This window comes from Eublepharis macularius, chromosome 15 (assembly GCF_028583425.1).
Source record: "Eublepharis macularius isolate TG4126 chromosome 15, MPM_Emac_v1.0, whole genome shotgun sequence".
Classification (NCBI taxonomy): domain Eukaryota; kingdom Metazoa; phylum Chordata; class Lepidosauria; order Squamata; family Eublepharidae; genus Eublepharis; species Eublepharis macularius.
In genome coordinates this window covers 32,618,846-32,641,173 of record NC_072804.1, presented here as the reverse complement: position 1 = coordinate 32,641,173, position 22,328 = coordinate 32,618,846, and the positions used below count along the sequence as shown (strand labels likewise).

The 22,328-nt window shown below is 44.2% G+C and overlaps 1 protein-coding gene across 1 annotated transcript in view; it reads right to left on the bottom strand.

Annotated features, from left to right (window-relative positions):
- Positions 1–22,328, bottom strand: part of LOC129343182 (protein argonaute-3) — a 51,019-nt gene that overhangs the window by 11,838 nt on the left and 16,853 nt on the right. Inside the window, exons 3-9 of the mRNA XM_054999258.1 lie at positions 18,527–18,647; positions 17,310–17,518; positions 15,320–15,456; positions 3,383–3,517; positions 1,996–2,083; positions 1,689–1,836; positions 154–273 (exon numbers count right to left, since the gene is read on the bottom strand). Of these exons, the coding sequence (XP_054855233.1) occupies positions 154–273; positions 1,689–1,836; positions 1,996–2,083; positions 3,383–3,517; positions 15,320–15,456; positions 17,310–17,518; positions 18,527–18,647 (958 nt within the window). The remainder of the gene's footprint in view (positions 1–153; positions 274–1,688; positions 1,837–1,995; positions 2,084–3,382; positions 3,518–15,319; positions 15,457–17,309; positions 17,519–18,526; positions 18,648–22,328) is intronic.

The following is a 22,328-nucleotide window of genomic DNA, read 5'->3' as shown; positions in this document are numbered from 1 at the left end:
TGCTTGTCCCAAGGAACATATTGCAGGGGAAGTTAGCAGATAGGCACAATATTCCACTGAGAAGGTGCCAAAAAAAGGGAAAGCACACAAGTTATATTAGTTGTTCCTTCCAGGGCACCTAAACTCTTGTTTCAGATTTAAGAGTGAACTGACCAGCCTGCTGATTTCTTCTTGCCTGTCTGGGGCAGATCTTGCTGTCGCTTTGATCATGGTTGATGTTTGATTGTCAGTCAGCTTCTTGATACATCGCTGGCCTGCCACGATGTTACACACCTATAAAAATTTTAAGCGTTAAATGTACTTTTTTCAACAACCTACAGTTTTAAGTAAACTAAACACACTTGGAATGAGTTACTGCACCCCCATGTTATAAAACATGGCTTGTGATACATAAGAGTGGTATTTACATCAAGTTCCAGAAAACTTGCGGGGGGGGGGTGCACCTTTTGGATGTTTACAGGCATTCCTTGATGAGAAATTCAGTAAAATTAGACAAGCATCCTCATAGGCCAGCTTGTCTGATTGTCTTGTGCAATACACAGCTGTAGGGGAATGCTGGGTAATTAACACAGGGCAATAAGCCAGGCTGTGTCAACAGAGCAAGCTCATGAATGCACAGCAAAATTCTATGCCACACAGAGAGGCTCTACAGCAGACATACAGTGCTTCCACAATGGACAAAATGATGCGGAAAGCTTCCTTGAAGAATGCTTAAAAACAACTGGCATAAAGTTAAGTAATGAGGGGAACATCTGGCCAGCTGTGCAAAATGCCAGCTGTGTTGGTTACCTTCAGTCTGCTGCCATGTGGCTAGAGGTAAAAGCTGGACAGCAATAACCAAACGGCTCCTGGCACATAGCATTCTGCACCAACTGAAGTTTCCAAACACATTTCAAGAGTAGCCTCACATAGAATGCAGTGTAGTAGATGTAACTAGGGCATGTGAAACAGTAAACAGATCTTTTCTGTCCAGGTAAGGCCAAAACTGGCTAACCAGTCAGAGCTGCTAAAAAGTACTCCTGGCCACAGCTGCCACCTGCTTATCCAGCAGTGACCCTGGGTCTGAGAGAACCCCAAACTACTGACCTGTTCCTTAATGGGAAATGCAACGCCATCAAGACCAGGTGACACCTTAAATCCCAGGTCAGATCTAGCACCTCCATCTTTTGGGATTAAGGTTCAGTTTATTAGCATGTATTCACTCCAAAAACTGCCTCCAGGCACAGTATTCAGGACTTGCCGGGATCAGCCAGAAGTGCAATACAGAGCTGACTATCACAAGCCTATTGGTGACCAAAGCAGGCCAAATCTCATGACAACCTCACCCAGTGGTTTCATGTAGATGCTAAATAGCACAGGGGCCACAACGGATCCTTGTGAGACCTCCACTAGTAAGTAGGCTCTAGCCGAAGAGACCCTTGGGTACCACTTGTGTCTGAGGAACAGCTTACCACCTTCCTACAGCAGGGTTCTCTGATCCTGTGGCCCCAGTGCGGTAGAAGGCATCCTCCAAGCTCTTAAAGTAGATTACATTAAAAAATTAAGAGTAGAAAAAGACAGCCCCCACCCCCTCCCTTTAAATAAGAGCTGCTCAAACATTTGGCTAGCTACTTGCACATGGCACACTACAAAAGATCTTGCAACACCCTGTTTGCCACACAAAGTAAGCAGTGATCAGAGTACATTACTTCAAGAGGCAGGTAGGTGTGTTTCTGCTCCTGTCCCACTTGTAGACAAGGAAGATGAGGATATTTCAGCTGGAGGTTGTACTTTTCTCTGAAGTACTGTGCTACTGTTCTTTCCACAGTCTGACCATTTTCTAACTGCAAAGGGAAGCTAGGGGGAAGAAAAGGCAAATTTTAGCCCAAGTGGGACTGGGAGAGTTCATCACTGCCTGGTTGCAAAAAGGTCCATGATCTATACACATTTAGCCTTTCCACACACCCAAAATCATATTCACTAGTAACATAACTCTAGTTTCAAACATTTTCTTACGTTTGATGACTGGCAGGTCTCCTTGTAACATTACAGACACGGTACTTCCGTCTCATTGTTCCACAATGAGTCACTTCAACCTTCAGACCTGAGTGAAAACAAAGGGAGAGAGGAAGAATTACTGACAATCACAGAACGGCTGTGCACAAAAGGCTTGCTAAACAAGCTATTTTATAATGGGATATATATGTATGTTAGTAGTACTGCAGAGTAAGAGTGTCAGCAGGTCCCTTATTATGGAACAATTCTACAAAGTGTGGCACAGTTTGAACACTAAACTTTCATTCACCACCTCCCAAAAACACCAGGGCTGGAAAGAGGTAGAGGGCTCAAATTATGGATGCGTAATGTTAAAAATTACAGCATCTGCTATTATATCTATTTAATAACTGGTACAAAAAGGTCAAAATGTATCATGTCTTGGGAGTTATTTGCTACTATGTTCTACTGGACTGCATATTCTATTCATTTTTGTAACATACTTTTTCATTTAAGCAGGAGTTAATTGAAAAAAAAACTGGCTTGGTGCATATTTCCAATATCAATTCACTCCAATTTGGGACCATATTTTGTTCCCATGAAAGCTGGTTATCCAAGCTTACTTTTCTGAGTTTTTGCGACCAGCATTTTCATTGTTTCCTCAAGAACGTAAACACTGATCAGCCTTTATTAGACACAACCCTTGGTTGGTAACTTCTGCTGATGGCAAGCAAGCCCCACCTGATCAACTGGAAAGAACAGTTTGCTGCTAACCGGTACAGCAAACTAATTAATGCCTATTAATTAGTGTGCTAATTAATAGGCATTAATTAATAGTGCACTAATGCCTATTAATTAGAGCAGGGTTAGCAACATCTGACGAAGAGAACTGTGGTTCTCAAAAGCTTATGCTACAATAAAGTTGGTTAGTCTTAAAGGTACTACTGGACTCTTTACTATTTTGTGACTACAGACTAACATGGCTAACTCCTCTGGATCTTTAGCAAGAAGTGCTCATTGGTCAGAAGGATGAGAAGCAATGCTGGAATTTGATGTCATAACATGGGTAAATATGCTATGAGACAAAGACACATAACAGAAGATGTCTCTTTCTCTAGACAGAACAGATTTTTTAATGTGCATTGTACAAGTCCCTAAAGTCATGAGCTCAGGTTTCCTTGCATAGATTATGAGTAGAAGTGCAGACAAATTGTCAAGAATCTAAATTCTACATCAACATACATATACAGAATGATGTGTGCGCAAGGCAAAAAGAAATTATGCCATGTATTTTCAAAGAACACATATACTTATAGATATGGGAGAGTTTAGCAAAATTAACAGTGGGAATCCTGAAAATGCCACCTGAATTGCTCCACAGAGATCAGGGCTCCATTTTCCCACTTACCCTTTATCTCTTTGGTGAATTTTACCCGGTGAGAATCAGTCAAAGGTCGTGGCTGTTCATCAATGTTGTGAATATCAAGAACTTCACACATGAACTGAATTACAGGTTGTGCTTTGTAGAAGGCAGTGGCAGAAACTAAAAAGAAAATACAGTTGTTAAGGATACAAATTAACTTCCTCAAAACAACCGAAATGACGTTTTAAAGGCCAAAGCCAGAAGGGTTCTGCATATGGGTTTTCAACACCCACACTGGGAATCCCCATGAAGTCAGATATGCATAACCAAACACAATCCAATTTTATGTCTCAGCCTAGAAAAATGCCCTTACACCATGCCCTGTACCTTCAATAAAGTTTGAAGCCTTCCTCCAACTTGTGTCTCTTCCACTGAGTGAACAGTCCCTTCTTCCAGTGAAGGCTACAAACTTTCCTGGGAGGTATCGTAGGGCACGTACCCGTATTTCAGATATAGAAGTCTAAGTAGAAAAAATTAGCATTCTGGAGGCTCCAAAAAGCAGTATTTCATAGATTATATCATGAATCAATACTACATTTTTAAAAGTATGCTTATTTACCTGCTGACTAGTCAACTGAGATATTACATATACAAATTTGTCCACAAATATCACACAACAGCTTTGAGATGCTAATAATATTTACTGGAAATTATGATCCAGTTTTTTATTAGTTATTGAAATGTTTGTATCCTGCTTTTCTGTTTAAAGAACCTCAAAGGATCTAACAATTATAATTCAAATACCGCCCTCCCCAAGGAATCTGAATCCACAAAATTTAAACTGCAAAGACACACAACTTGGAACAGAGACAAAAAAATTGAATCATTCCAGTCACAATGTGGAGGAAGTTGTACAGATCCCGTGGAACTCTTCTGCTAACAACAGCAATTTCCACCAGTGCAAGAAGACTTCTGCTGCTAGAAAGCCTCTTGGTGTTAGCAAAGGTTCATTTCAGCCCTGTCACTGATGGAAGAGATTCATGGAATCAAAATGAATATTACAGTCTACCACTTTGGCATGAACAGAGAGGACACACTATGTATCTTCTAGTGCAGAGGGTAACAAAACAAACTTTCCATCACTAAGGCCCTGTTTCATGTATCTACCTACCACACCTGGATCACGATTAAGCGTATCGACACACACATAGGAGGAACAACAGGCCTCTTTGGATGCATCATTAATTTAAAAGAAATGGGGAAGCTGAGCAGGTTATTTAAAAGTTGAATTATTTAAAAAATGGAAACTGGTTCCATTCTAGTGGGCTCAGCAAAAAAATCTGCTTGTAGACACTGCATCAAGCTAATGACTCTGCACATTCTCCCTGAAGACATCTGAAACACTGGGAACAGCTGTGGAATGATGCTGCCGTACGTGCAGCCAAATTTGACTGCGCTAGCACAAGGCTTCTATTTCTCACACACAGCACACTAGGCAGTTGTGCACATTTGTGCAAACCTCCATGAAAAGAAAACTGCCAAACGACACTGTGGCAGAGTTGCTGCTGAAGCCATCCCTGGCATGATTTTAAAAGTTGTCTTCAGCAATTTCACGTATCTAGTTATATATGGCATGGTATGGATAGTGTTTTGTTTTTTTAAAGTAGATTTTATGTTCATAAAACTTTTTAAAACTTCCTTTGGCCTCCTACCCACAAGCCATTTATATAATGCATCTTTTATCCTGCCCTTTGTCTATGAGCTCAGGGCAGCATACAATGTTCTCTCTTCTTCCATTTAACCATTAAACCACTGTGCAAGGTAGGTAAGATGGAGAGAGGGAACTCCCAGGATGCTCTGAGATCCTATTCCAATGCTCTAACCACTACAATACACATGCTCTAATCACTTACGCTGTGAGCCCCCAGAAACAGAACTACTAGCATCTTTTTTTTAAAAAAACCCTGAGGTTAGCCACTGCTCCTGAGCCTATTAGATAAAACAGGACATAACCTAATAAATTAACTGAAAACTAGCTCAGACTCCAGAAGCAAAAACAGAAGTGTCAACATTTCCGTTATCTCGGTGTTTAAAAAATGATTTACCAAGTACCAGTGCAATATACAAAATAGCTCCTTCAATTTTAAAAACTGTGATTTCATTATACAGAGTTAAATGTGCCCAAACAAGTGTTTATGGGCATCTGAAGCTTTGCTAAATGTAACTGTTTAAGTAAGGAGCCATTTGTTCCTGCCTTTCTTTGTTCCTACTGTGCATGAATGCAGGGCAAAAGGAGCAATGTGAGATCAAGAATGCCTTCCACACAACAGAACTACTAAACTAAACTGGGAAACCGTTAAGTAGGCATTTCTGAGGTTCCCAGGCCTCAAATGCACCCAACACAGAATGTCCCCACAAATACAACAAAAATTCTTCAGATATGCGTCACCACCAGCCGCCCGCCAACTTCACATGATGCATGCTAGCTGACACCTACAGATGTCGATTAGCTGAAAGAACACAAATAGCTTACACACACACCTTCCCAAGCATACAAGCAAAAACCCAACCTGACAATCAATTTTAACCTTATTTGTTGTGATGGAAGGGAATTATCACAAGACTCTTGCTGATCTATGACCATACTAATAAAATTTGGATTTGAATCCATCCTGTTTCAACTTTTCACTATAGTAACCCAAGGAGAACAGACTTTCTAAGATGCTGCATTTGAATGGTGACGATTAATAGGTTTCACTGAATTTCAGTTGGGAAAGTTTTGTTCCATGGCCAAAGATTAAACAGTAGTGTATGTTTACACAGGCATTGCCCCTAAATAAGATTCAGACTGTTTCCTGCAGCCTTCAGACCTTTAACAACAACAAGATTAAGCACAAGCATTTTTTTAGATCACAGATGAAAGGAGGAAGGGTCATTCTTTAAAATGCTAGAAATAATTTTCACATTAAAAACTCTCCCTTCTCTCTTCATGCCAAATTTGGTGACCCATATTAGTGATTCACACCAAAACTATTTTAATGAGATCCAGTTTATATACCTAAGCATCTGAAGACAGGGCTTCCAGTAGTAGCAGCTAGTAACTAGAGAAGTAGTGCAGCATATGCTTAGAACATCAGACTAAGACCTGGGAGACCCAGGTTTAAATACCCATTCAGCCATTAACTAGCCAAGCACAACTTTTTTGTTAAACTGGGCCTGCAAACTGATTTATTTAATTGGTAGGACCAACTCAGTTATCAACGATTAAAAATGAACCTCACAAATTGATCAGTGAGGCTTTAAAGACAGCACTTGCAGGTTTTTAGTCTATCTTGATTCTGTTACAGTACTCCAATAGGGAATATTAGAGCTAAACTCACACAGCCCTCTGATTCCCATTCTTGCTGAGCCACAGTATGGGTAGCTGGTAGCCACGCTGCAAAATGGAAGATTTAGATCATCACCGTGAAGCTTCCTTTCTCAGTGGTCCGGGACAGTCCTGAACTGTCTGGGAATAGCTCCTCCTCTCCGAAGCAGGGTCGGTTGTTTCAACTGATCCCAGAGGGGAGGGGCTCGTCTTTGGTTTGCCAGTTCGTTTCTAAGCCTTGCACCACTGTTTGAGCCTTTGAAGTTGAATTTCTGCCCCTCCACTTCTTACTGCACCTAACAGTCTTAACTGGAACACTAAGAAATATTAACTATATACATGTAAACATGTATTCCTTCTAATTCACCCAACTTGTCTTGCCTTGTTCTTAAAGTAAATGGTCTGACTACCTTCAGTATTTTTACTATTCTTGACTCTTTGAGTGGGTAGGACTGTCCCACTCCTAGACCACCAAGAAAGGAAGCTTCACAGTAAGTGATGGTTTAAATCTTCCATTCTCCAGTGGTCCAAGGGAGTGCGACAGTCCTGAACTGTCTGGGATTATAAAAGCAGTGTCCCTCAGGGTGGGTCTTGATTTCAACAAACTTACAGAGCGTGCTGTAGCACCCTCCTTCCAAAGGCAGCTTCTGCTGATGCTATCTTTTCTATCCTATAGTGCTTGGTAAAGAAATGTACTGACTTCCATGTTGCTGCTTTGCATATCAGTTCCAGAGATGGAAAGGATCTATATGCTGCTGAAGTGGCTGCCCCCCTGAGCGAATGTGCTGTGATGCCTATTGGTGGTTCGAATTGCCTGGCCTTATAAGCCACGATGATACATTCTCTAATCCATCTACTTATTGTAGATGTAGATACCTGCCATCCTAGAGAACACTTCCTAAATGATAAGAACATACTCTCTGATTTGCGTATTAGCTTCGTTCTATCCATATAGTAACTCAGTGCTCTTTTAACATCTAAGCAGTGCCATTCCTTTTCCCTCCTGTGTTTTGGGTTACGGCAAAAGGATGGCAAAAGTATGTCTTCTCCCCTGTGGTAAGTGGAATTTATCTTAGGTAGAAAAGAGGGATCTGGCCTTAGTGCTACCTTATCATTATGGAATATACAGAGTTCCTTGTCTACTGATAAGGCCCTTATTTCAGACACCCTTCTTGCCGAGATGATGCCCACTAAGAAGATGGTCTTGAACGCCAGCTCCTTTAATGGGCATGATGCCATGGGCTCAAATGGTTCCTTTTAAGTGCTGATAGTACCACATTAAGATTCCACATTGGGAACCTGTGTATCTGGGGAGGATTTATCAAAGCCGTTCCTCTCAGGAACCTTTTTATGTATGGATGTTGAGTAAGGGACACTCCCTTTCTTGCTCCTCTTATGGTAGAGACTGCTACTACCTGTCATTTTAATGTGCTAGTACTGAACCCCTTATCTAACCCATCCTGAAGAAACAGGAGTATCTCTTTCACTTATGTTGTTAGAGGGTCAGACCCTTTATCCCCACACCAGTCTTGGAATGTCTGCCATGTGTTGTCATAGCTCTTGTTGACTGAGTGTTTTCTGGATGCCAGCATAGTGTGGATCACTCCCTCTGTGTAACCTAACTCCTTCAACTGCTGGTGCTCAATCGCCAGGCTGTGAGACTTAGTGCTGCTAGGTTTGGATGCCTTATTTATTTATTTATTTTGCATCACTAGGTTCTTCCTCTGTGGTAGCTGCCATGGTTCTGGACCTGATAACCTCCTCAGTTCCTGAAACCACGCTCTCCTTGGCTAGAAAGGGGCTATCAGGATCACTTCTACCTGCTACTCCACCACTTTCTGTAGCACCTTGTTTAACAGTTGTATCGGTGGGAAGGCATATAGTAGTTCTTGGGGTCAGTTCATATTCAGGGCATCTGTCCCAATTGCCTGTTTGTCTTTTTTTCTTGAGAAGAATTTTCCAGTTGACAGTTCTGTGCATTTGTGAAGAGATCCACCTCCAGTGTGCCAAATCTTCTGCACACCTTTTTGAACACCTCTTTGTTGAGGGACCATTCTGCTTGATCTATGGTACTTCTGCATTGCCAGTCCACTACTATGTTCTCCTGTCCTGTGACATGCACTGCTTTTATTGATTTTAGGTTTTTCTCCACCCATCTCATGACCAAGGTTGCTTCTTGATTCAGGGACCTGAACCTGGTTCCTCCATGCCTGTTTACGCATGACTTTGCGGTCATGTTGTCCATCTGCACCATGACATGGTGTCCTGACAGTAAGTTTTGGAATTCCTGCAGGCCTTTCCTGATGGCCCTTAACTCCAGTAAGTTTATGCTCTGGGTTCGCTTTTTTTCTGTCCACTTCCCTTGGGCTATCCTTTCCTGGGTGTGTGCTCCCCAACCTGTCAGGCCTGCATCTGTGGTCATTATAATCCTCTTCAGTTCCCTGGGTGATGTGCCCCCCTGGAATTTTGTCGGGGCCATCCACCAGATCTTGTTTGAGAGATGGTGGCAATAAGACCTTCTTTCGACATTAGTGTGTTATGATTTTTTGGAAGGGCAATAGAAACCTCTGTAATGGCTATATATGGAATCTTGACCATTGTAGTACATCCTGGCACGACACCATCATCCCTTGAAGTTGCACTAGTCACATTACTTCCAACCTTCTTCTCTTTTGTGCCTCCTTTATCATGGATTTGATCTTCGCTCGTCTCTCCTGTGATATGAAGACTTTGTCACCGTATCTATCATGAATCCTAGGTGTGTAATTTTCTGCAGTGGTGTCATGTTGCTCTTCTCCCTGTTGATCACAAATCCATGTGCTTCCAGGCATTCTGTCATCAGTCTTACTGTCTCCAGACCCACTGTCAGGGATTTGGTCTTTAACAAAATATCATTGAGGTATGGAAACAGTGATATCCCCTGTAGCCTCAAGTGCGTGATTAGTGTCACAAGAATCTTCGTGAACACACTTGGAGATGACTTCAGTCCAAAGGGAAGGTCCTTGTTTTGGTAGTGATGTCCATCATACACGAAGCAGAGATACTTCCAGTGTGTTTCCTTTATGGGAATATGTAAGTAGGCCTCTGATAGATCGATGGAGGCTAAGTAGTCCCCTTTTTGAACAGACCCTACAATGGTCTTCATCGTTTCCCTCCTGAATTTGCGAGTCTGGATATAACGGTTCAGCCATTTTAGGTCCAGGATGGCGCTTACATCCCCATTCTTCTTTGGCATGATGAAAAAGACTAAACACATGCCTCTTTTTGTGTACTGTGAAGGAACTGGTTCTATAGCCTTTATATCTAATAGGTGCTGAATGGCTTTCTTTATCATCAGGTGTTTTTGTTTTACTGGGTTTCTTGGGAGCTGTAGGAAGCGTCTTGGCGGTACAAAGTCGAACTCCAAGGAGTATCCTGGTGTCCAGAACCCATTTGTCTGTGATTGTCTGCTGCCATGTTGTTGCACAATCTTGTAAGCAGCCTCCTATTTATACAAACCTTGTGTGATGGTTGTAGTCATGCTGAACTTCCTCTCTTCTGTCCCTTGGTTTGCAGGCCTTTCCAAAATGAGAAGGATCGATTCTCTGTTTAGTTTCTGGGTTGCCAACATCCTTTGAACTGCCTGGATATGCCTGAGTGTGGGGGCTGCTTGGTGTTCTGAAAGGACTGCATGCTGTGCCTGTTTTTTTATTCCTTCCTTTTTGATGGTAGGACCTTTTACTTCTCTTTATCCTCCACCAAGAATTTATTTAGGGCTTCTCTGAATAATTTGGCTCCTGTAGAGGTTATGGCCACCACCTTGGAACAAGCAGATGGGTCCACATCCCAGTTTCTCAGCCAAGTGTTCCGTCTGGCCATGACATTGAAATCCATGGCTCTGGATGACATCTGGAAGGCATCTAGGGTGGCATCAGCTGCAAAGGCTGTGGCCAAGGCTATCTTTTTAATCTTGTCATTAAACTCTTTTGGCACCTCACTGCCTGCTGCTGCCAGGTCAGAGGCCCATGTGTAGGTGGCCCCGGCAAAAAGGGAACCCGTAGCTGATGCCCTCAGAGAAGCTGCCGAGGCCTCAAAGCCTCTGTGCAGGACTTGTTCAGTCATCTTGTCGGATGGATCCTCGGGAAGCCCCTCTGTGTTCATAGGTAGAACCAAGTTGGTTGCCAGGCTAGTGACTGGGTCGTCCACTGTTGGCAACTTGATCTTTTTTCTGCTTCTGGCACTAGAGCATAAAGCTTGTTAAAAACAGATGATTTGCCTTCGGTTTGGCTGGGTACTCCCATTCTGCTGTTAACATGCTATGGAACATTGCTGGCAGAGGGATACCTTTTGAGGTGGCTTCTAGCTTAGGCAGAGCCCTCTCCAAACCCTGCGGAAAGTCTGGGTCTGCTTCCACTTTCCCTGCAGATGCTAAAGGGATTTGCAATACCTGTAAGTACTTTTGGGAGCAACCGGGAATAGACCTCCAGTGGAAAGAGCCTTGCTTGTATAGAGCCTGTGGTTTCCTCCTCCTTGTCTGATAATTCCTCTTCTTCACTAGTAGAAGAGATATCTGAGATCTCAAAGTCATGTTGGGGGTCCTCAGAGAGGCTAGAATCCTCCTGGTTCCGATTTCCTCCACCCTCCTTTTAGGTTTAGAGGGAAGAAAAGATTTCTCAGGCCTTTTATTCATACAGCCTGTTTGTCTGTCGCCCCCTTTGGTTACTGCACCCTGTTCCTCAATTTCCTTAACAAACTCCTTAAATTCCTTCCTCATTTCTGCTTTAAGCCAAAATAGAAGGTTTGATTTGGCATCCTGGTTATTAAGGTCCGGGTCGTTAGTCACCTGGATTTCCCTATCTGGGAACTACACTGACTGGTTGGAAGCAGGGGAACTTGGTAGATCTAGTTCGCGCAGGGCTCTCTCTGCCACTCTAGAGGCATCTAGGCCCGCCTTTGCTGCCATTCCCGCCAAAAGAGGCTTTCCCCCGGCTGCAAAAATATGGAAAGAGGGGGAGGGGGAATTAACATCCGTTGCTACTGATAATGGGCCCAGAGAGGGAGGAGGTTGTGAGTTTTGGCTTCTGAATTTTTCCCTACGCACAGGGAGTCCCTGCTACGGTTTTGGCGCCCTTTACAGGGCTGCTTACTGGAGATCAATGATTAGTGCGCTGCCGCGTTCCCTCGTACTGCTGTGCTTGCGTAGGCAGGTTGAGCTCTTGTACGTTGGCTGTGCCTCAGTGTTGCTTTGCCCGCTGGGTAGGACTCGACTGCAACCCCAGCGCTGCTCATCTGGTTGGAGTGAGGAGGTCTCCTGCCCAAGAGTCAGTGAGAAAAAAACTCCATGGGAGTTCTCACAGAGACCGGGGCCTAGGATAACCTAGGGCCATCGGCTCGGTCATTCGCACTGGCACTTTCCGCAGCCGTAGGAGAGGGGCAGGAGGAAAACTCCTTCCTCCCCCCCCCCGCAAGCCCCAAAGGTTTGTGCCTCGCAGCTGTTGATTTTCTTCTTCCTTGCTTGTCTGGGATCGATGGTCTCATGGAACAGAGCTGACAGACATCATGTTCGGCTGCAAAGCCAAAAAACTGGCGAGCCAAGGACAAGCCCCTCCCCTCTGGGATCAACTGAAACAACCAACCCTGCTTTGGAGAGGAGGAGCTATTCCCAGATAGTTCAGGATTGTCCCACTCCCTGGGACCACCGAAGAAAGAGCATGCCTGCATAATATAGTAATACCTCCTGTGACACTGTTTTGTTGTAGTGCTCGTCATGAGATTTATATATATATGTGTCTTAGTCTACCAATATCCTGGGTATCGAGCCTGGTAGGCACTCAGGGCAACTCCAGTCCCAGCCATTCAGCTTGAGGAGTAGGGCCACCACTATTTCTCCACAGTAGGGTCAAAAGTGAGCTCTTAGGAGTCATGTGGGAGCTTGAAAAGAGTGATGTCAAACAGCAATCCATCACTACCCTGACTTTTGGGAAAGATTATGTGGGGAAGGTTGCCAGGGCATGACACTTCCCTAAAATGGGAGAGGGAGTGCTATAAAAGGCTGGGATATATAAACTCTCACACTTCATGGCCAAGGAACATTCCTGAGCCAACTCCAGACATGCAGAGGCAAAGTAATGGCAATACTATAAGTATGTCTCAATTAGAACAATGTTATAGATACTTCTGTTTCTAGGAACATATCCAGAGCTATAGGAGGTACTGCTTTATATGAACATAAGAGCACGCTTGCTGGATCAGACCAAAGGTCCATCTAGTCCAGCATCCTGTTCACCACAGTGATCATCCAAATGCCTCTATGAAGTCCACAAAGGAGGTGAGAAGGTCTTTCCTTGTTGTTGCTGCTCAGCAGCTGGTATTCAGACACTCAGCTTTGAGCACTTAATTTCAAGTTTGCCATCACGGCTAATTGCTGTTGATAGTCCATATTCCATGATATGTTAAATATGTGTTAAGATGAATAAATCACATTTGAATATTACTGCAAGAGTGGCATGTTTTGGCAAAAGCAAGCAACAAGGACAGTGTATCAAATGATCCACCTTAGTATGAAAAATGAGTGGGGCGGGGGGAACAGAAGCCATGGCCTAATTATAGACCACTTTGTGCCTCCTGGATTTCTTTTCCAGATTAGGTGGATCTTAGGCCTGGTGCTACAAGCAATTTTCCAAGTATAGACAGGAACACGTAACAAAGAATAGTTATGCCTTCATTGTTAAAGCAACAATTGGCTTTCCAAATCTGCCATGAATGGACCAATGAGAAACTAGATCACACAAGTTAGTTTGCTCCTAATGTAGCTTAGCACAGGTTAACCAGGTAACAGTAGACTTCAATTTAGTTATGTGGATAACAGCAAGCAGAAGTGCAAGGTTTTGAATTCTCTCCTCCTTCCCCACACTTTATAGGGCTTGCAATTTAATTCAGACAGATTTAAGCAGATGTGCTATTTTGGTATACCTATTAATTTCTACCTTGAGGTGAGACAGGATAGGCTATAAATCAAACTAAACTAATTTAGTTTGTTTAAACAATTCAAGAAAATATGTGTTTGAGATACTTGCAGCAAACCACACAATTGAAATTATTTGGGATGGAGCTAAATTAGGATTAATGAACCAAAAGCCTTTTGTAAGAGGACACACACTGATGAAGTATTCATGCAACAAACAACATACAATAAAAACCTTGTTATCCAGAACTCACTGGGAACAGGGAATGCTAGTTAATCAAATGCCCTAGGTACTCAAGCTTATTGCTCTGTCCCATTCCCTACTCAGAGGAATCTGGCCACACTCTACTTTATCAGGAACGCCATGGAAACAGCCCCCCTTGCCTGGAAGGACCCTTCCCCCTCAGCCACGGAGTCATCCCGTGCATCAAACAGGCAAGTGGATCAGCTGCTCAGGAGTCCTTCAGCAGAGCTGGCTCCTGACAGAGTTTGAGGCAGGCTGATTTGAAAGAGGCTCCCAAGGAACAGGCCAGCTGGCAATACTGGCTGTCACAAGCCCAGCAACAGTCAGGGGTATAAAGCTGGCCAAGCTGAGGAGACACGTGCACACCTGAAGATGCAGGGGCATGGTGGCTGACGGGGAAGGGCTTTTCCTCTGGACAATGTCAGTTAACTGAACATTCTGGATAATCAAGTGCCAGATAAAATTTTTAGCATGCATATGCAATGCAATCATCAAGGTTCTATTCAGAAGTAGATTTCCACTAACAGAAATGAGGGGTTTGCGCTGAATCTCTACTTCTACTGCATATTTGCCTCATCTCACCCTCCCAGAACAGTATTTTGGGGAAGTAAGAAAGCTCGATGTTGCTGACAGAAATATCTTCCACTGGATCCAACCCATTATTTTCACTGGGAACATTCTGCCACATTCTCAACATTCAATAATCCAATAAATACATCAATAGTCAAACCATCCTTTGAAGCCAACATGGTGGTAGTGAAATACTATCAGATTGGAGATTTATATTGAAAGCAGAAGCCTATGAAGAAGTGATTTTACAAAACGAGATTGCATTAATTTATGCCGGCAAAAGCCATAGGCTGCGAATTACAGCAGCCTCACAGGCAATCTTGCAGCTTTACACTGAAGTTTCTCAGCCCCTTGAGGCGTGGATTACAGCTTCGGCATTCACAGTAGCTCTACTGGCATCTTTATAGCCACAAACTAAAGTCTTTCAGCCCACTGGGGCTTCTGGATATTTACAAGGAAATATACAAGAGACTCTTTAAGTGCTCATTGTTTCTGTGACTCTTGGATTTTGTATGAACGGTTGTAATTTTGAAGTGATTACATCCTTTCCACCAGTTGGACTGTTTTGCAACAACTGCATGTGTATTTATTGTGGTATTTATTGGAATATTTATTGAACTATTTATTGGATTATTGAATGTATGGTTAACTGTTGGTTGTATGTGAATTGTTATTTATTACTGTGGAACACTTTGTGCACTTTGTCACTTTAATATACTGTTAAATATATTGGAACTAATTAATTGACTATCTTTAACTATACACTCTGAAAAGTGTGGTTTGAAGTATTTAGTCCTTTGTTTCTGGAGTGGCCCTCATGGTTTTACAACATTCTCAATATGGCAGCCATCAACTTACCATCAATATTCAGCATCATTTTCCACATCGCAGGCCGAACAGACTGATGGAATCCAAACCATACTTCTCGGCCGCCTCCCAAAGGGTGGTCATATCCTTCTGGAGCAGAGAAAAATGAGCGGCCTACAGGTGTATACCTATATGAAGAATAGATCAAATTATGCTACAGCTGTCCATTGAGATAATTAAGTATTCAACCAAGAAAAAAGAGCAGAAACAATAAGTTAGTTGTTTTTTCTGTGCAAGCCTCATAATTGAATCTATGCTTTATCTAGTCAGATTGAATTCCAAGGACAAATGTGATGAACAAACAAAAGCAATACAAATACTTCTGTGCAAAATTTTTTAGCATATCTAGAAATTTGGAAGTTATTTAACAGCGGAGACTGAAATACATTTTGGGTTCAACTACTCTGAAAACTATTTTAATATTTTGGCTAGATACATATACACCCACTTGCAAACTGGGAGTCTCCAGTAAAATCAATTTGAAAATTATATCTGCATACAAGAGCATAAAGTTGAATTAATAAGTAGCTTCCTACCCACTTATCTGTCAACTCTAGAAATCTAGCATAACTGCAGGAAGTTGCTCATTAACCCCTAACCTGAGCAACACCATGTGGGGAACAGGTATTTGTACTTATACCTTCCCAAGTTGTATGGGAAAAAATGTGCAAGGGGGGGGGAGAGGATGGGGTTCCAAATCATCACCTATATAGAAATATTGTCCTCTCTGTAGCTTTAAAAGGGGGGGGTAATTTGGAGGGAAGGAAGCATTTTCATACACACACACACAGAGCGAGAGAGAGAGAGAGAGACAGGGAGAGAGTGGGAGGGAGGGAGAGAGAGCCCTTAAAAGCTTATTATATCCTAGAGAGAATTGGGAAGAGAATTAAAGTTAATTCTAAATTAACCCTCCCTTGAGGATTCTATAAGCTATCTTGGGCAAAAACCCCAACCCCATTCACCACCACCCCTCAACTGCCCTTAATATTCTGCACTCCCTGGAGGATAATTAGTATGTTCATTCTTCATGAGGCTAGTTTGGAGAGAGCCTTACCCAACTAGTATTTCCTCCATATCCAAGGAATCCCCCAAGTATGCAAAATGCCCACTTCGTCTGTGGGTGGCTTCATTCCACCACCCTCCTGAGATGCACAGCCTATAGAAGTTCTGCCAAGAAACAAATCCTATCAATCAAGCTAAGAAATCTACATGAGGGTAGAATTCTCCCCAAAACATCAACAGGAAGTGGAGGGATAGAGAATTACCTCCTCATGAATCATGGCAGAAGAGATACCGAGGAGAGAGGGGGAAACTTCCTGGTTAGAAGCTCAGTCAATATCTGCTACATTTCTCTTCATTTTCTCTCCCAGATGTACAAAAAGGTTATTTTCACAATTACTTTTTATTTCAGTATTTAATAGGGAAATAAATTGTGAGAACTATCCTAAAAAAAGTGGAACATGCACAACAGTAGGTTCCTGACAAATTTCTCAAACTCCCAAGGTGAAGGATGAACATCTTGCTTCTACCCTAGCAAGAGGGAAAAAGCTTTCTGAAAACATATGTACGTAGAAAGTGGTTATAAAATACCAGCTGTGTAACAAAATTCTTTATTTCTTTGGCAAAGCCTTAGCACACTAAGCAAGCAAAGCGCTGCCAGTATCTCTGGCATTCTTTTACTATTCTTTTGTGCCCAATATCCTGTGGGTTGCCCCTTGTCAAACTGGCACAAGCATCTCATTGCCCTTGATCTCTCCTGACTGACCTCACTGTGGCAAAGCTTTCCAATTAACCCATGGATTTCCAGACCCTTGTACATACCCAGGAACAAGCTGTCCCCCCTAGACACAAGCAAGTAGCTTTCCACCATATCTGCAATGCAAGTTGCACAACTTTTCTTCCTTACCTGAAATGCTTGCAAAAAGCCTAAAAAGACCTTTTAAGAATTAGAATAAGCTTCAGAGCTTAACAAGGAACATACTTCATGGAGGGCAGGTGTCGTAGCACCACATCAACAGCATGAACAGGGTTAGTGCTGATTGGCTTGTCCAGTTCCAGAGGTTCAGGCAAGGTTCGTCCTGTCAGTACCTCGTGCAGCAAGTGCCAGCTCACCCGGGAGACAAATTTTATTGACACCTTGAAGGGACGATCTTTGCCTCCTTCTCCTGGCAATGTAACATCCAAATCCACCTGTTGGGAGGAAAAGCCGGGGAGAAAAAAAGAGGAATCCCAAGTGAACCATATGACTCAAATATGGATGCTGTCCCTTTCTTCCTCAGATCAACTTTCAGCAATTGATTTAAAGCAGACTCAAATACACCACATGGTCCCACATTTTGAACCTTGAATAGTGTCTGGAACACTGCACTGAAAGATCCTGCTTCTTGAATTCAGGGTGCTACCAAGGAACTTGGTGAGGACCGGAAGAACATGCATGCTCAGTATCTGCTATAGGGGGCAGGGAATAATATCCACCTAGCTCCCCATAGTGTGTTGTGAGGTCAACCATACAAAGTTGAAGGCTCCTGCTGGGAGGCTAGCCAGAGAAGAAAATTGTGTTCTCTCCATAAAACCTTTCACAAACCAATGCTGGCTGAAAAAATTATTATCCCTCTGTCAATAACGTTTAGTATTTACCTACTGGTACATGAGACCTCTCAACTCAATTTTATATACTGATGTTCAGATCTTTTGCCATAACCCTCACATCAAGCCAAAACTGGCTTATTGTGAACATTCTTCCCATGTTAAGTTCAACTCTCCTCCCTTTGCTGCATCCTTGTTAAAATTTAGGTAAGCTCCCTCAGTAAGGGGCTTGTTTTTTTCTGCTTTTACTCTGAAGCATTGTTTCATGCTGATACAATGTAAGATATATGTAAGGTCAACAAAAAGAAAGTTAAGGTTGGATCCTGTGAGCTTTCTACTCAGGCATGAGGAAGATTTCACCCAATTCCCACTCCCTGTACTATGATGCATTTTATTTCTGAGGGTTCCCTGACCCTCACTCATCAAAGATTTAGGGAGTGAATCAGAGTAAAATCCAGTTCCATAAACAGAAAGCCCACAGAACCCAATCTCTAGAGTCTGGACAACAGGATTTCAGACTGCCTAGAAAAGAGTATTACAGAACTGGATTAAAAAATAGCACTTTATCTGTTCACAAACAATCAGAAAGCGAAGGAAAACAAGCCACCTTACCCCAGTAGTGGCCACAGGGAGTGGATTGGCTGTGTAAAGGCTTCTTTTACCATCATAAACTGGTCTACGGTCCCCAAATATTGTTACTTTAAAATGCTGCACCATTGAATCCACCACCTCCCTAGGGAAACAAAAAGGATAGTATTTGCAATTAAACAGTACGCCATTGAGGGAGTGAGTAATATATACACCAAGTTTTAGACCATTTCTTCCTTTCAATGATACATTTACAGCCCAATCCTAAGTGAGGCAGCGGAAAGTGCACAGGAAGAGGACTAAGGCTTACATGGGCGCAACTTGCACTTACATGGGTGTAACCCTCCATTCCGCCAGCAGGCAGGGAGACACGCTACCGCGGGCAGGCCACCACCCATGGGCATGCCGGGTGGCTGTACGAACACGTAAGGAAGGTGCAAGTCCCTGCACCAGGGCTGGAGGGGGTGGGCTGCACGTTAGTCAGCTTCCTAAGCTTCTCCAGGCCCCAAAGTGCAGAAGCAGAAAGTTAAATCATGAAAAAAGCAGGCAAAGCCCATAGATGCCCATAGATGAATGGGGAAACTCGGGCTCCTCTCCCTGCGCCCACCCCCACCCCCACGGCCCAAGGATGGCAACTACCCGGCGGACCAATCCGTGTGTGCTTCTGGGGTGGACGAGCCCCCCTCCCCATGCCCAATCTCCTGCCCATGCACCCTGCAAAACCTTCAGCTGCACCACTCATGAACTCAGGTAAGTGCGTGGCGGCCAGAGGCTCTAGCTGATAACCTCTTTCCGCAGGGACTTTGCACGCGAGACAGGAGAGTGGGTACTCACAGTGGTGGGCAATGAGTGCACTGGGGGAACATAGCGGGAAAGGTGAGAGAACTTTGCACGCGCTCAAGGGAAGAAGGGCAAAGTCCAGAAAGACTAACTAACAATAACCACCCAGGTCCCCTTGCAGGTTCCAGCTCAGTAAGGAGCAAGGGAGCACTGACAGGTAAGGAGGAGCTGGGGCGGCGGCTAACCCAGCTCATTGATTTGTGCTAGCTGCCTCACCTGAATTCGCCTGACCGCCAGCCTCTTCAGCTGTGGCTGTGGGGGAGGGGGTAGCAGCCCCTGCCTGCCACAGAGGCAGTTGCCCAGAAAACTACTCTTGATACAGTCAATTGGGGGGGCAACTACCCATGTGTATGCTCTGATCAGATTCCCTCAGCTGGGGCCCCTCTTGGCAGAGGAGGAAGTGTGGCCAGTGGTCAGGTTAACTGGGTGTTCGTAATTGTTGGACTTTCTCCTTCATGGGATAAAGGACTTTCTCCTTCATGGGATAAAGTCATCCCTAGCAGAGCACTGTCTTGCCAGAGGGTCATGCATCATATCGTTGCAAGCTGCACTTGTGGAGCTTTCGCCACAACTCTCAAACAATGGACACCTTCCCAGACATTGCAGATTGGGCTTGGCCTTGGCCACACACCAGCCTGGGTCACATGCAACATAAGTCTGTTTCCCTTGCAGGCAGATCACCACTTGTCCAGGAGACCAAGGAGCATGGCTGTCTGAGCCCCCCAGAAGCCTCCGCAAGTGTCATTCAGGACCTGCCCAGGGAGCAGTTTACCAGCTCGGCCACATTGGCAGGAAATACTTCCAGAGAACCTCTGCACCTTTTCCAGTTTAAAAAAATGTGTGTTGAAAAACAAGAAACTGCCAACTCTTCACTCGCTCCCTTGACATTGACAGTAGCTGCTGCCGCCCCCAACTCTCCGTCGGGACATTTTCTCACACATCTCCGCAATTTTTTCCTGGCTTGGGGCTGGGGTCAATGGGGTGGGCTCTGCTGCCAGGAGGAGCAGGTGTCAAGTGGCGCCCTGTCCAGCTTCCCAGCCCCCTCCCCTCCTCTCAATGTAACTTCAGGCAGTGGGGTGGGAATTGAAGTGTGGCCCATGAATGTCTGGCAGGGCGGGGGGAGGCTCCACTGAGGACATTCAATCTCTGACGGACTGAGCTGCTGGCATCTGGTAAGCCAGACAGAGGGGAAGGCGGAAGTTACTGCCGGGAAGTGGGGGATGTAGAGCAACATCTTAGGATCTCCAGGGCTCCTCCTCTGGGAGGATGGACCACTCTCCATTTTGCTGTTTGTGGAAGCAAGGATGGACTTGGGAAATCTGGCACTGGGAGAGGGTGAATGGTGGCCCCTGGAGCAGTTTCTCTGCTCCTGCAGGCTGTCAGTCCACTGGGGAGGGCGTCACCCCTGGACTGGGAGTGGGTCCCGAGGTCCAACCTGTGTTCTCGCATTGTTGTGATGCAGTGATGTGTTCAAATGGTGCCGTTGCAAGTCTGTGGGCACTTTGCACTCCCTTCTGGCCTCTTGCATGGTTTCCAACAGGCATTCCTGTCACTCATTGAAGAACCCGCCCCCCCCCATCTGCCTCTCCAGATCCTGGGGGCTGCGTCCAAATGCTGCAGGCTTTATGGTCCCACTTTTCAGGTAGAGGGAACCTGTTTCGCGTGGCAGCGGGGGATTTGCAGGCGCACTGAGCTGCGACCACCAGCCTGGCCCTCATCGGAAATGGAGGCTGGACGGGTGAGAGGACGAGTGTTCGATCCGGACCTTCACTGTCATCTTTGCCTCCCTCCCCAGCAGGGATGCCTGCTCCCTGATGGGGGGAGGGGTTGTTGGTGGGCAACAGGGATCATGGTGCCCCCATTGGCTGCGTCGCTGCTTGCCCCTCGCCTGCCTGTCAGGGGGGCGGTGTGGCCATTGGCTGGTGTGAGCGGGATTGTCAGGGGAACGGCAGGTGGGTGCTCCTGGCAGTGGCCACACCTTGCTTTGCTGAGTTCAGGCACCAGTGGGGCTCTCCTGCACAAGTCCATAGGGAGTGACAGAGGGGCACTGCATTTGGGTCAAAGCACAAATGGAGGCATTGACTTGGGGCTTAGGATTGAGCTGCCCAAGTCATCTAATTCAGCCAGGAACCAGCAGTTATCCAAAAGGTATTAACCTGAATGACAACAGCAGAACTTGAGCAACTGCACTTATGGGATGGATGAGAATAGTCATTGCTTTTTCCTCAGAGCCAAAGCCAGCTTTAAAAAGGGAAGCCAAAATGACTCATAACTTGCTGTGTGTTTAAACAGTATGAGATAGATAGTGTCCTGGAGCCTTCCAACATTCTCTCCATTCCCTTATTCAATGCAGTGAACTATTCAGTTACTTTATATAAACCAGTGAGTGCTTCTTGCTACTGCAAACTGTCAGATAATGCCAGCAACTTACGACACAAAATACCTTTGAGGGCTTCACAACTACAGATATGAGATGGAGAAAAAACGCACACAAAAATTAAGAGGTGCTTGGCCCCAGTATTTTGAAACTCCCCATGAAAAAAAATTAGAAACTTTGGAGAGTCCTCAAGAGTCCTCGTCCAAGTGAAATGCTTTTTAATATAAGATTTTACCTAATCAGCACATGCAGTGTGAAGATTTTTATGTAAGGCAATCTACAACAATAGATAATGCAAATGTATACTGTACATATGCACCACATACACTAGTGGCCAAAATTGTGGAAACCTTTTGGAAAAAGTGCATTTTTGAGGTTTGATGGCTCATAACACCACTTTTTTTTGGAGTAATACCATAAAATTATATCTCAGTGGAAAGATAATTTAATCAAGAATGTAATGCAATAACTTTTAAGAAGGATTTTTTTTAGAACAGTAGTTATAAAGAAGAAAATTGAAACACACAGAAAAAATGAGTTATACAATTCTCACCATGTCAGTTAATACTTAGTTGGGTAACCTTTTGCTTTAATTACGGCCTTACAATG